Source organism: Cyanistes caeruleus, chromosome Z, assembly GCF_971803275.1.
Source record: "Cyanistes caeruleus chromosome Z, bCyaCae1.hap1.1, whole genome shotgun sequence".
Classification (NCBI taxonomy): Eukaryota; Metazoa; Chordata; class Aves; order Passeriformes; family Paridae; genus Cyanistes; species Cyanistes caeruleus.
The window spans coordinates 52,998,180-53,012,953 of NC_141732.1; the positions used below are offsets into that span (position 1 = coordinate 52,998,180).

A 14,774-nucleotide genomic window follows, 5' to 3' on the forward strand; every position below is an offset into this window, starting at 1 on the left:
CATGGTGTTCCAAGTTCAACACCTGGTATATCAGGACTACTTTAATTTATACTATCAACTCCCTGCTTTGTTCTGATTTGACAAAAAATAGTTTAAATCTACTTAGAAGGAGAACCTGTATTGCTCTTGTAAACTTGTAAACAATTTACAGTTAGAGAGAAAACACTATACAACATCTTCATTAGTCTGCATGAAATATCAGAGACACCAAAAGGCTTTCTTAAAACAGTAACAAATCATTACCTACTCCTTGAAAATCATCTGGGAAAAAATTAAATAATAAAAAGGTCAGGTTTGTAATGAGCAAAATACAAATAATGGGAGATCAGGTATTAGGAACATTTTTCTTCCATGTTATAGATGTTTACCTTTGCAACTCCAGCCCTATGAGCACCTTGTGATTCCATATGTGCCAAGTATTTGTTGAATTCCCTGAATTCATCCATCGAAGGCCTAAAAGTCATGATTTTGCAGCTTGAGTTTGGAGGAGTATCTGAGGTAACAGCAGCCATTCTGGTTCAATTTCAATCCACCTGTTTAAAAAAAAAAAAAAAAAAATCATACACTGTAGAGAACAATCTGTAAAACCAATTCTGACATTCAACATACATGGTTTCAAATAGGAAAAAAGTATCTACAGTTATCTGCCCAGGCAAGTATAAAAGGCACAAAACAAATGTTTACCTTTTATCCTTACTCCTTTGAGAATACTTGGCCTTTACCCAGCACAAACACAATTGTAAATTATATGCACACAGTCTATACCTCTGCTTTTACAGCACATTTTCTCACGTTAGCCTAGCATCTTCCTGTGAAGATTCATCTCCATGTTCTCTGTCTATAGAGTTACATTACACAGGCATAACCCAGTGTAACAAGGCAATATGTTTGATAAAATATCGCTATTTCTATTCAGTAAATGGAGAAAACCAATTACTCACTTCCCACTCACACTGCAAATAGAGAAGAAGAGCACTTGGATTTTCTAGTTCTCACCATCAGCAGTTTAACAAGAGGACTATATTCCAGCTCATTCTCTGAAAACTTCAACAGAGAAAAAAGCAAGTAAGCTATACACATAAAATCAGCATTTCCTCTGACTTCCATTTCTACATTGAGGCTGACTAAAAGAAAAAGTAATTTCTATTTCATACCAGAATACACTACTCATGAAAGGACTGATCTTTAGGCAAGTGACAGATACATATTATCTTCAGATCACAAGGTGTTGCAATTTCTAAGAATAAATCACCATGTACCACCTGCCGTTCACAAAATTTTCACTGACCTTACAAAAAATTGCTTGTAACAAATTTCTTTCAACAGGCTCTGATCAGACCCGTGGTTACATCAACCCTTCATGCCAAAATAAGTACCACTGGATACAAACACTGGATGCAATTAAGTACCACACACCTCATCATTCGCTTCCCCCATCCACAGTGAGATTGGAAGGAGAATCAGGAAAAAAGTAAAAACTCATGAGTTAAGAACAGCTTAATAACTGAAACAAAGTAAAATTTATTTTTATTTCTTATTATCATAGAGAGAGATAAAACAAAACAAAATAAAAAAGCCCAGGTGATACACAATACAAATTGTGATCGGTCACTTCTCTGGGTAACTCACCCATGTTATATACTGGGCATGACATTCTGTGGTATTGAACACCCCCCCTTTGGCCAGTTTGGATCATCTCTCCTGGTCAGCTCCCTGCCAGGTTTTTGTGCATCTCCTCACTGGAAGAGTACAAAACACTGTGAAGTCCCTGATTAAGTACTGCTTGGCAACATCCAAAACATCAGTGTGTTATCAGCATTACTCTCATACTGAATCCCAAATACAGCCCTGTACCAGCTAAACACACAAATTAGTATTAATTCTGCCAACTCATACAAGCACACAGTATCAGATGTCACCTGCATCACCTTTCACTACATCACAGATGAAGCCCATTTCCAAAAGCATAAATTGATTTACCAATTAACTTTCAGTTGTTATGTAAACATATGAAATTAAATTACGCATATAGAAAGTCAGTGTCAAAAGGAAACCTCTTATCAACCTTTTAATCTTAATTTTCTCTATGGGCAAAGAGCATAAGAAACCACAGTGCCTGTATGCCTTCCTATAAGCCTAAGGCTCGCTCTTCTTTGGAATTAATTTTTCTTAATGTGAAGGGATAGAAGTTTGATATACATCTGATTTCTTCTATTCCTTATGCAAAATGGTAAGGAGACAAGAAAAAGCCATATCCAAGTGGTTCAGCTATGAGAAAAGCTGCAGGATTATTTTGGCCATCTGATTTCAAGCACCAGGCGCAATAAAGTTATTAGTGCATAAATTATCATGATAAAAATTCCACTTAACCTAAACATCTCAGCAAAATACACCAGTTTTAATAGATGAGCTGCTTTAAAGAGCCATGTGCCAAATCAACTGAATATACAATAGCACTTTGGCACAATGAAGAAATTCAGTTAATTTAAGGACGGTTAATCAAACTAATAAATTATGATTAACTAATGCTAACTTTGACAATCACACATCAGCATCCTTATCTGGCTACCAGACTCTTAAAATCCTGTTTGTGAAGTTAATCAAAAGATTATTCCCTTATTTTTCTCTAAGACCAGGCTCAAGCATGTAACATATTGTAACAAGACGAACCTCTGTATCACAGGTTCAATAAGCAGAATTAATAACTTTCAACTAATTATGAAGACATATGTAGAGCGCTGGAAAGGCTGAATTTTTGCCCAGCTTCATTGCAGTGTAAAAAATACAAATTCTGCCTTTCACAGATATTTTTTTCTACCAGCCTCCATCTATCCTAGAGTCCAGTACCCCATGCAGTGAGCACACAGACCAGCTAGCTGTGTTACTTTCAGTAGAAATAAATGCTCCTTGATAAGCAAAACGTTTGCAAGAACTCCTTAAGAGGATTCTACTACATAACATCTTTAGATTAAGTGGCAGAAAGCTCATAAAGGCTATAAAGAATTTGCTATGCTAGAAGTCCATTAGATGTTTCTATTCATTTTGTTATTTCTTAGTAATTCAACATCTTTTTTTACAATTATGATCTATCAGTTGTAACTTCTTTAATCTGTTTTGTGATTTCATTATTACATTTCTTCATTACAAACACCAATCTGAAACAGTAAGCACAAGTACAGAGCTATAAGGGTCTACATTTGATGCAAAAAATAATGCTGTGGTACAAACTAACCAGGAAATGTTGGCCTTCCAATTCAATTCTATTCTACCACAATATGCAATTCTTTCAAGGACTTTGTGGAACTCCAGACTCCTACATTCTTTCTCCAAACAATGCCTAATTTTGGGTTTTTTCTCACACACAAAAACTCAGTTTTACCCTAGCCAAATTATTAAGACAAGAGAGCATAATATATATTCCAGTGCAATAGTTAAGAGGCCTTCAGATGTTCTTTTGCAGACAAAATCACAATTACTAGGAGACCATTCTAATGCAAAATCCACACTGCATTCATATTACTGCTGCCTTAATTATTGCACTCAGGTGTATACTTAACTACCTATTTTGTAATATTACAAAGCTGTACAACCTAAGAAATAAAACTTCCAGAGCTTTTATTTACTACTACACAATGAAAATGTGCAAAATATTAGTAAATACAAAATTATAAGAAGAAGGCCAACAGGCTGCACTTTATTAAATAGAAAGACAAGTAATATGTACACAGAGAAATTTTACAGTTATTTTAAGTCCCTCATATCAGCACTGTAATCAGAAATTTTCTGTCCCTTTGCAAGACAGTACTGCACATTGAAAAAGTTGCCCATGATTACCTAGAAAAACAAATGGTAGTGTGAACAAACAAAATGTGAACAAACTTCACTCAAATCATCGTGCATTAGTACTTTACATAACATTGAAAGAAGCTTTTTAGCTAATCATGGGAAAGCTTTAGCCAAACAAGGCCCAAGCTATGAACCTGATCCAATAAACTCCACTGCTTGTCCATAAACCTTCAGTTTCTTGGTGACCACATAGTCTGCCTATGTCCTAGAAGTGTCTGATTAAACAACTCAGAATTTAAATAAAATACAAGCATATAGTTTGTTCAAACTTGCCAGCTAAAGAGCTAAGTTGCCTAGCTAATAACTAGGTTAAAGAACCTGATCCTTCTTTTGAGAAGTTTATAGACATTGCAAGGCCTTATTAAAACCCTCAAATCATCAAAGCATCAAAAGCCCGGAGAATATTAATGCTACATTAGTTTTAATACAGCAGAAGTGAAAACATGAGGTCAGCAAAGTTCAATCATCCACATGGTACCAGTAGGTACCCCAAAAAATCTATTGAACTGAAAACACCAGAGTTCAACACTAGAAAAGCTCATGTCAGCAAGATGACACTTCATTAATGCTACAATTACTTACATAATCCAAGATGCAAATGCATTTCACTAGTTATGATGGCAAGAAGAGCTTTCTTACACAAATCCTGCAAAATCTGAAGTGCGTGGCTTTTACCGATACAACAAACCTGATACTAAAGAACAGTAGCGTGTATGTTACATGCCTGGTAACACATTTCATTTTGCACATTTTTTGGTAATTGCAAAAACTACATAATTGTTTCTTCTATATCCTAAGGAAAGGGAAGGACCTCACCACAGTCAACTAAAGCTTGCCTTTACAAATTAGTACCAGGCACCCACAGTTTCCAGCCTCCACTACAAAAAGATTGAACTGTTTCTTTGTATTGTCCACAACTTCCCATACTGTTACAGCTATCAGAATACTAAATAAAATTTATTGCTGGTTACCAGTTAAGCACTGTCCCTCCATGCAGAATCTTCCATGCCCTCAGAAGAACACAGAATATATTATTTCCAGAACTGGAAGCCATCTTCCAAGTTTCATTTATTTTATACCAATTACAGACATCTAAACTAGCAATTGTGTTTAATCAAATCACAAGCAATACACCAATTCACATCTAGAAAATATTAAACCAGAATGAAATACACTAGAAAAGCAGCATGTGTTAATTTGTAGTTAGTTGAAAGACACAAAAATCTGTAGTCTTCACTACATTAAACCAACTTTCAGTATTACAATGCTCTCTCTCCACCTTAATACCGTGTTCTGAAGGCTATACACCTCTTCCTATCTAAAACAAACTAACCAGTACTGCGAAATCCACCCATCATCAGTGGGGAATCCAAACTTTCTGGCTCCAGACTAAACAAGACTTGACAAAATAGTTCTTCCAAAGGTGATTTCTGGGAGGCATCTCCTGACTGCCCACTTGAGCAGTTCCCTCTACTGAAACACATCTATTCTACTATACACAAAATAAATAGCTAACATGGAAAATCAATAAATAACTATAGGCCACTGCATCCTAAAATATATGTATTCATATTCTGAAAGATAAGATTGTTTTAGTGTGTTCTAATACATAAAATTACAATGTCCACAAGCTTTACTCCACTATTCAAATTAAACACATTACATAAAACAAGCTCCAGCAAATGAAAAATAATAGGAAGGAAAATGCGAAAAACTCAAATTTCTGAAGGTCACCACTTCTCATAGATAAGTTAACTAAAACACAGGGGTTTTTTTTCCTTTTCTTGCAAATTTTCACTTACACTAACTGTGGCAACAAACATTTGACAAAGAATTCGTCCTTGGAACTTTTTTTCAGTAGATAACAACAAGAAAATAAACCTGTCTGAAGAAAGGCATGCAAAGGAAGCCCAAGCTTTTTTTTTTTTGAGACTGTTTTTGCAATACAACTGTTTTTGCACCACCACCAGCTCTGCACAAGCTGGAAAGGAAGCAAGTAGTAGAAAATTGTGCCTTAATCTATAATAGTTTCAGCAGGAATTTTACTTATAAGTAAAAACTCCTGGCTAGAGTCATCATTTTTAAAAAGTTATTAGCATATCCTGTCAGTAGGTACCATCCAGCTCTCTGTACTGTTTGGCAAAGGAAATTCAAAATCCCAAAATACTGCATTGCTGCACTTTCAGGTAACTTGAAATACAAAATCACAGTTTACATGTTCAACTGTTACTGAGCATGTAAATAGTTAATTCTCAGTGTAATTTGGGTTTGCATACTTATGTTTGAATTGTTAACAATAACAGTAAATGTGCAGGCAACTATGTCTGCTTACTTTATGTAGCTGGCTTCAAAAGAGATCCTATCAGGAATTCCAAATCTGTTACTTAGGTTTTTTGAGTGTATTAATGGAAAAAATAAATATATGGATCATAATGCTTTTTATTTGTGATACGAGGCCAAATCTCATGATTAGGCCTCATCTCATTATTCCTCAGATATTCACCACCATCAAAAAGACTCAAGTTTATAAGTGTTAAGGGTATTGAATATCCAAACTTAAGTAACCAGGAATCTGAGCAGATAACCATATTCTGAAGATCCTGAAACCACCTCTATTTGACCCCAAAGCTCTGACAAGTCTGCCAGCTTCATTTCAATTTTACATTTCTATGTCTGGTACTACCCTACAGCAACAATACTTCAAAACTATAAATTGTCTTAATCTGAGCCCATAAATTTTGAACTGAAAAAATACCTGAATTCATTCCCTAGACATTCTTCTCCCACACCGGGCTCACAGCATGAAAAACGTCTTGAAGTAAGTGATCTGGGCCAAAGGGCAGAGGGGAAAAAAAAAAACCCTACAGAAAAAGTATTTTTCTCATTTTTATCTGCAACCCATGATTCAAGAGTTTCTATTTTTTTTTCTAATGAAAACACACCTAGGAAATACATAGTCCTAACTGGAAATAGCATGTAACAGCCCCCAGCAATAGCAAAAGCAAGTAATCAAGAACCTAACTAGTCTCTGCATCTCTGCATCTCCACAATTGCTACAGCAGGTATCTATGTATTAGATATTGGTGTAGCTTATAATATACATTTTCAGAATACCATCTCATTCTTCAGCAATGTACATACCAAGGAATCCTTAAAAAGGGTATTACTTCATTTTGCAGGGTTTAATGGTTTTTTCCCCATGCTTTTGAACCTTTCTAGACCTTTAATATCCAAAACATTTAAAGATGAAGCACTCTACAATCAAGAACCTGTTAAGTGATAGTGTATGTTGAATATTTTACATTTCAGTTTCATCTCATAGCTCATGTGCCTACTGAGAACAATTATCTAACTGCTTCTATTTACCTACAGATCATACAGGACTTACATATCTTTACCATGGTCCCATACAGTCTATCTTCCTCCTAAGCTGAGAACTTCTAGTCTTACCACAGAAAATCCATTCCATATTTCTGATCATCCTATTTCTGGATCTCTACCAATTCCAATAAATTACTTTTAGTCAAGCGAAAAGAATATCCAGGCTGAAAGCACTAGTTAAGATGCAAGTAAACCATCAACTCACACAACAGTGTAACATTTTCAACCTTAGGTGCAGTCCTCCCAAAGTACCTCATAGAGTACGAACAGTGTTTGGTCTAGCTCCCAGTTTTCAAAAAGCTCATTTACAAGTACCTAATATTTCAGAAAAACATGCATTACTAATTCAGCCTATAATATTGCTGGGGATAGAAATCACAGGTGGTATAAGTGAACTCCTTCCTAATTAAGCACTTTTTTTAAGCACAGTTTTAGTAGCCTTGTCATTTCTGTCTATATGGCATTTAGTTAACTCCTTCAAGAGGTCCACTCCCAAAAGATACCCATATAGCTTGGACTTTGCAAGTCCTTCACATTGAAACACACATCTTTTTTTCTGGGATATGATACAGTAACTGTGATGAATTTTCCCAAGGAACCACTATATGGCAAATCCTTTACTAGAAGCTCAACAAGGACAGCATGAGAGAGGAAGAAAAAGAACAAACAAAAAACACCAAATACATAAATGAGGCTCTATAACCTGAGATGTACTTGTCTCTCTTAAAGCTGGTTATTTATGGAACACCTGAAACTGTATTTCTGCACCAGTGAAAAATCTAACCTTCACTGTGAGCACTTTGACTCTCATAACAGATTTCACAATTCAAAGACTTTATGCAATTTTCCTGCGCTCACATTTTGGTCTAATTTAGCACAGACCCAATACCTAGTGTCCAGGCCATAGCCACAAATGTCATGCCTTTCTGTTGCTATGGCTGAAAGCATGAACACTAAAGCAAACCACACATATGGTCAGCTTGCATGATCAAAAGCTCCTCACTCCAAACTGATCCCATGCCCCTAAAACATGATCATTTAACATGAGTGGCAGACCACCCAACGAACTCACAGAACGGTACCTGGGAACTACATGGTTCTAACCCACAATACTGTATCAGACTAAACAAGCAAGCTCAACTCTAAAGGGCCTTGAGGGGAAGCCATATGAGGAGCAGCTAAGGCCACTTGGTTTGTTCAGTCTGGAGGAGAATGAAGGGAGGCCTCACTGTAGTTACAACTTCTTTGTGAGGGGAAGAGCAGGGCAGGTACTGATCTCTGTGGTGACAGTGACAGCACCTGAGGGTATGGTCTGAAGCTGTGTCAGGGGAGGTTTAGGTTGGATATCGGCAAAAGGTCCTTCACCAAGAGTATAGCTGAGAGAGAGCACTGGTACAGGGTCTCCAGAGAAGTGGCCACAAGCACCAAGCCTAGCAGAGTTCAAGAAGCATTCAGACAATGTCCTCAGATACATGGTGTGATTTTTGGAGTGGTCTTGTGCAGAACTAGGAGATGAACTCAGGGACCTTTGTGTGTCCCTTCCAATTCAGGACACTCATGAGTCTTCACAGATCTGCATTACAATAAATACAAAGGAGATTTCCACAGGGGACACAGAAGAACACTGTGAGTACAGAAGTTTCACCAACTCATGTAAGAGTAAGCCACACTACAGCTTTGAAGGCAACAAATCAGCAGAGAAAACATTCTTCCTCAAATCAAATACTTCCATTGAGTCAAACCCTGACATGAAGAGTTTGATATCTAAAACTTCGAGTTTCTCCCACTTTTCTGTTTCTATGTCTTTATTTGTAGCTCAGTTTACAGACTTCTACACTTTCCCCAATTAAAATTTAAATGAAAATTACTCTTTTTCAAAACAGTTTATGATTATAGACAATTTATCCAGCTCCAAAGCCATAGGCTCATTTACTATTTTGGCAACTTACACACTTTTTTAATCTAAGAAATAAATGGTGAAAGTGACACAAAACTGACTTAGCACAGTAATGTCCATCATAAAAATCTACCATGAATGTAAGTATTTATCTAGGTCTTCTTAGAGACAAGCTACCTGCTAATAACTAGTCTTTTAATTCTATTAGAGAAAATCCAGCAGGATATCACAGGTGTAATGAGCTAAATCCCATCAATCCAATCGAGTGACTGTACACTTTACTGGCAGAAATGTCACAAAGGAACTGGAGTGTATTGTATTTGTGAAAGTTCCCTATGTTATCTGCATCTTCAGTGAATTATTCCACCTTGTCTGAGAATCAGAAACTGACCAGATAATGGATTTGATTCAGTATTTGGTTTTTACTAAGAGATGTGTTTTGAACTTTAACTCTGGCAACTTCAATACCTTAAATTTGACATGTTTTTTAATATTTTTTTATATGGATTATAATGATTATATAGATGGTCTTCAATTTTCAGGGTATACTGTCCTAAGTATAGTGTTCCAAGTATATTGTCCCAAATATCCTGTCCCACAAATGCTGGGCATAAACAGAATTATGGATAAAAATGAGTACTTGAATAACTCAGTAGTACAACTACTCACACAGACAAAGCCAACAACTCCACTGCTATGTGCAATTCCGCAATTTTAAACAGGTGAAATGAAGTTGGAGGAAAGGGCAAGCCTACAGCACAATTGTGACATACAATGCCACCTGTGAAAACTGAAGTAAACTGTAAGTCTTCATATAACAAAACTACAGTAAGAGTTTATTTATAATAGTCATTAGGACTTTGGGCCAGAAAATTCTTATTAACACCTTCATTATGTGACTTCATTATACAAAAATTACTATCATCCAAGTATAAAATATTGCTTATCTTCAAAATATCCCATGGGTCTTCCCTGATTATAAACAAAAATCAAGCGACGAACTCACATCACTTACTGATTTTGAGATATGAATTATCAAACTATGGAGATTTTTTACTCGAGAAGTACTAAAATCTTAACATTTCAGAACATCACTTTTTGAACCATTCCTGTGATCGTTCAGAGATCTTGCAAATACTTTATACAGACAGAATTATAGTAATATATCTTTCCTTCAAAGCTCCATGTATGCCGAATTCATGTCACAAAAGTTGTTATGGTGAGGCTTTTTTAATTTACATTGGAGGTAGTAGGACAAAAATACCACCTTTAACAGCACCTCAACCCTATTCACATTCTGTTCAGCATAATGTTGATAAACTTTATCTCACCAAAAGAAAACTAAGAAAAAAAAATCAATATCAAAATGAATTACCTGCAGAACCAACTGCTTAAACTCAGAAAGTCCTTAATCTATAATCTACTCAACCCAAGATTTTGTAATACAGCTAAGTATAGAACTGTATTTTTAATAATTATTACGTTTGCTAATATTACCTTAGGAATATTCTAATGATGAGTAGGTGACAGCATAATTTTATCATTTGATTGCAATACTGATAGTGCACTCAGATTTAGTGCAGAACTATTTATTTGATTTATTTAGAAATGAGCTCAAGAGAAACAAAATACTGTATGCAATACTCAGCAATAGCTAAAGAGTAAACTTAACAGGATTTTAATTTTTTCCCTATTTAATCGTATTTCCTGTTAAAAAAAAAATAAAAAAAAAAAGGAAGAAAGACGTCGAAGACCAAATCAGTTTCTTTTTTTTTTTTTTTTAAATGAACACTGACCAAATATTTTCTCTCATATACATTACTCCAAATCTGATCCAACAGCTATTTAATCATGTCCACATATCTGGGTGATATATATTTTTTCCTGGGTCACTCCCTGGAAAGGAAACTAATAGCACCACCACCACCACTCCAAACCTAAGCTGAGAAAAAAACATGAGGGTCAGTAGCTCGGTTTACTCTCATTTCAAGTACGGGAACAGAAATCACGCTTGTGTTTTCCATTTTCTTGTGTTTGGAAAATACTTCCCTGAAGCAATGCCATCAGCTATTTATGACAGTACAAGGAAAGATAAAGGTAAAGCCCAAGTGAAATTTTATACCATAGACATAGAAAAACCCACGGCAGTAGGTGCCACTAAGTTTCTTTCTTGTGGAAAAAGCGATACCGCTTAAAAGGTGATGGTTCAGTAGCCTCTAAACGGTAACTTCAGTTCCTATAGTTGGTAATTCTCAGCAAAGAATCATAAATCTGCACTTTAAAAAGTACGAAATAGATGCCGTTTCTTCTCTGAGCTAGTATAATTGTTTTAAAAAACACACGAGTATCTTTCCTAACATAATTAACCTATGAGAAATAGTATTTTGCACACACTTCCCACTTCACTTTCCCAGCTAAAATCAAATGCACAGGACAGAAAGCTTATTAAGGGAAGACTACTTCCATGGCACAGAGACCTGATCCCAAAACCAGCTTCGAAAGCGTGTTACAACCACGGACAGAGGTGGAGCAGGCGCTTAACCCAGTATTTCGTTCAGCACGCAACTCCGAAGTTCTAGCTAAATGCAAGAACGAACGAGCTGCACCAAAAAAGAGACAGTCTGGGAAGCCCACAACAATTTTATCAAACCCCTGACAGACACGGTGAGAGGTAAAGCTCTATTTCACTCCGTCCACGCACTCAGAAGGTGCGGAAAAGCCGCCCGACCTCCCGGAGCGCTCCCACCGGCAGCGCCGACCCAGAACTGCCGGCCGCGAGCAGGAACGCGAGACTCGCTTTTCCCACTCTTGCCGATTTCGCTTCCTCACCTCGGTCACAGCCGCCACCCTTTCGTCCGCGGCGCGGAACCCCCCGCACCCATCCCTTCCCGGCGCGGGGGCTGCCGCGTCCTCCTTACGCCTGCGGGAGCTGCCCGGCGGCACTTCGGCCGCTCCGCCCCGGGCCCGCCCTGGCGATGCCCGGCCGCCGGGACCCGCGGCGCACCCTCGCTCCGAAATGGCCCGACCCGCTTCGGCTGCCCCGCCGCCTCCCCCGCTCGCCCCGGCCCGCTCGCAGCCGCATACCTCCTCCCCGCAGACACGCGGCCGCCGCCAGAGCCAGCTGGGCGCTCCCTCCGCACCTGCCCGGCAGAGGCTCCAGCGGGCAGGCGCCGTCGCAGGAAGGGATGAGGGGCAGAGAGGCGCGGGACGGGGCGGCGCGGGACGGGGCGGCGCTGGAGAGGGCGGGACCGGCCTGCTCCCTGCCGCCGCCGCGCCGGGTCCCCCGTCCCCTCGAGGCTGAGGCTGCCCCCGCCCCGCCCGCGCCGCAGACACCTCGTTCCCAGATTTCGGATGACAGCTGCTGGATGCGCACGCGCGCACGCGCGCTCGCGGGGGGGCAGCGCACGTGACCCAGGGAGCGGCGCCTGGCGCGTCACGTGCCGGCAGCGGGGGGTGGTGCCGAGGCCGCTTCCGGGTGGGGAAGCGGCGCTGTGGGAAAGCGGGGGAGGCTGCTCTGGTCAGGCCGACCTCGCAGCCTGCTCGGGCGGATCCACCGCTCTGCTGGCCGGAAGGAGCCTGACCGCTTCTCTGGGCCATGCCCGTGAGCCGCCTATACGCTCACCGGGACACACTTGGGGAAAACGCCAGCGCAAAGCTTGGAGCAAAGTCGGTCTCTTACAGAATTACAGAATCAGCTGAGTTGGGAAAAACCATTAAGGCCATCGAGTCCAACCTATGACCAAACACCTTTGACCAAATCAGCTAAAGCATGGCACTGAGTGCTAGATGTTTTCTTAAACACCTCTGGGGACGGTGGCTCCATCACATTCCTCGGCAGCCGATTCCATTAATAATCCTTACTGCCAAGAAATCGTCTACTTCTACAGTTACTTCTGTCGCAAACTCAGAATGAGCAGGACCTTTCAGGTCCATAGGAATGGAGGATGTGTCAGGGCAAGCTGCAAGGTCAATGTGGTTATCCTAAATAATCTGTATGCCACAGTGTCACATATCAATCAGTACTGCTGTGATTTTTTATTTTTTTTTTACGACTGTGATTTTGTTTGCAAAAGTTGAATGTTGCTTTTGGTGACAAAGGCCCACAGCGCTCAATGTGGTGTCTTTCCTTTCTGAACTGCCACGGTTCAGTATAATTTTGACTGTTCAGATTACTACTAAAATGAATCAGTCTGTGGTTTAATCACTGTGTGATGTGCTTTGACTTTTCTTACTTGTCAGTAATCTATGTTAATCTTTTATTTTGCTTCTGGTTGCTGTGTTCTAGAAAGTAGTGAAAAACAACCAGAATATGACTGAAGAACAAGACCTCTTTGGTCCTTCTTCAAGTATACCTATTATGTTAAAAGAAGTTATGCTTTATAGTTATATTCATCTTTGAGAGTCATATGTATTTAAAGCCTGTTTGCACAACCCAGGGTACAGCTTACAGCCCAGTTTACAGCTTACAGTGACCTTGAAGTCTCTGTGAAGAATGTAAATGAAGAAGAAGAAGATGATAAGCAGGATGCACTAGCCAATAGCAGTTTTGCTTAAGCCACATGAACCCTGGAAAAAAACCCTCTAAGAATGTAGTGAGTTATGCAATAAACGAAGTTCACTTTTACCTCCATGAGGACTCCATGAATATTCTGAGTGGTTTTCCTTTAGTCAAAGTACTAAAGAAGCCTGAAAATACAGGAATTTTTTTGGCTGCTTTTTTTTGGGGGGTGGGGGAGCATACCTAATGCTGTAAGTTTGCTGTGCTCAGAGATACTTATGTTGTTTTGTCATTTGGACACAATATTATACATTAATAAAATTTGTGCAGCTGTATCTCTGAACATCTCTGTATGGCACTGCTATGTCTAGCAGTGTCTAAAATGAATCATCTTCTGCTTAGGGGAAAAAAAAAAATTGTTTCACTGAGTATGAGTAAGAAGCAGAGGGAGTTGTCTGGCCTCTTAAACTTCTGGTGTGGTTAATAAAATATTTGTTTAATGCTTACAGGAAAACAGTGCAGCTGAATGCACTTTCTCATTGTTTGTTCTCTGCTTGCTAATTAACTATGAAACAGAAAAGATTGATGACTTTACATTGTTTTCAAATGTGATCGCTATGACTCATGCAGAGTACTTGTTGAAGAGAAAGTACAGCAATAACTCTTGGAAGTATGGAGTCAACAACTCTCCCCATCTGTTTTTCTTTCAGGTTACAACTCTCTATGAGGCCACCAAGTGCCCTGGAGTGTGTCACAGTATTGCCAAAGCGTGCACCTCCCACAGCCACTGGGTCAAGCAGTCCCAAGTTGTGGACTGAGGGCTCACATGGATAGTCTGACAGCATTAATCCTCCTAGTGCTGTGGCTATGGAAAACTATGCCTTTGACATAATTTTTCAAAGCCAGTAGCTAAGAATTCCTGTTTTGATATGTGTAAGTAAGAACAGGGGCTTTTTTTCAGAATAGTTAAGTAGCAATGTGTGGTCAATAAATCAACATTTTGGCTTTATTAAGCTGCTCTAGCGCAGTGCTTCCACTACATGCTTGCCTTGCATGGGTGCATCTCAAAGCACCTGTGAATTTGCTGGCGTGTTCTACCTGGCAGGAAGAATGTTCTTATTACTGAGGTTTAAGTAAGCTTTTCTACACTTT

General features: G+C 39.0%; 1 protein-coding gene across 11 annotated transcripts in view; it reads right to left on the reverse strand.

The window, feature by feature from the left end:
- Window positions 1-12,521, reverse strand: part of KDM4C (lysine demethylase 4C) — a 253,824-nt gene extending 241,303 nt beyond the window's left edge. For 4 of the 11 annotated variants that reach the window (XR_015280376.1, XR_015280378.1, XM_086867882.1 and 1 more), the window contains exons 1-2: window positions 12,209-12,505; window positions 369-533 (exon numbers count right to left, since the gene is read on the reverse strand). Coding sequence is in view for 8 of the 11 variants with exons in the window: in XM_086867882.1 (XP_086724008.1) it covers window positions 369-512 (144 nt within the window). In the remaining 3 variants the exon portion in view is untranslated. Of the gene's footprint in view, window positions 1-368; window positions 534-941; window positions 1,045-11,953; window positions 12,120-12,208 lie in introns of those variants that run through there. The other 7 variants (XR_015280377.1, XM_086867884.1, XM_086867888.1 and 4 more) reach the window with 5 other exon arrangements.
- Window positions 12,522-14,774: the final 2,253 nt, after the last annotated feature.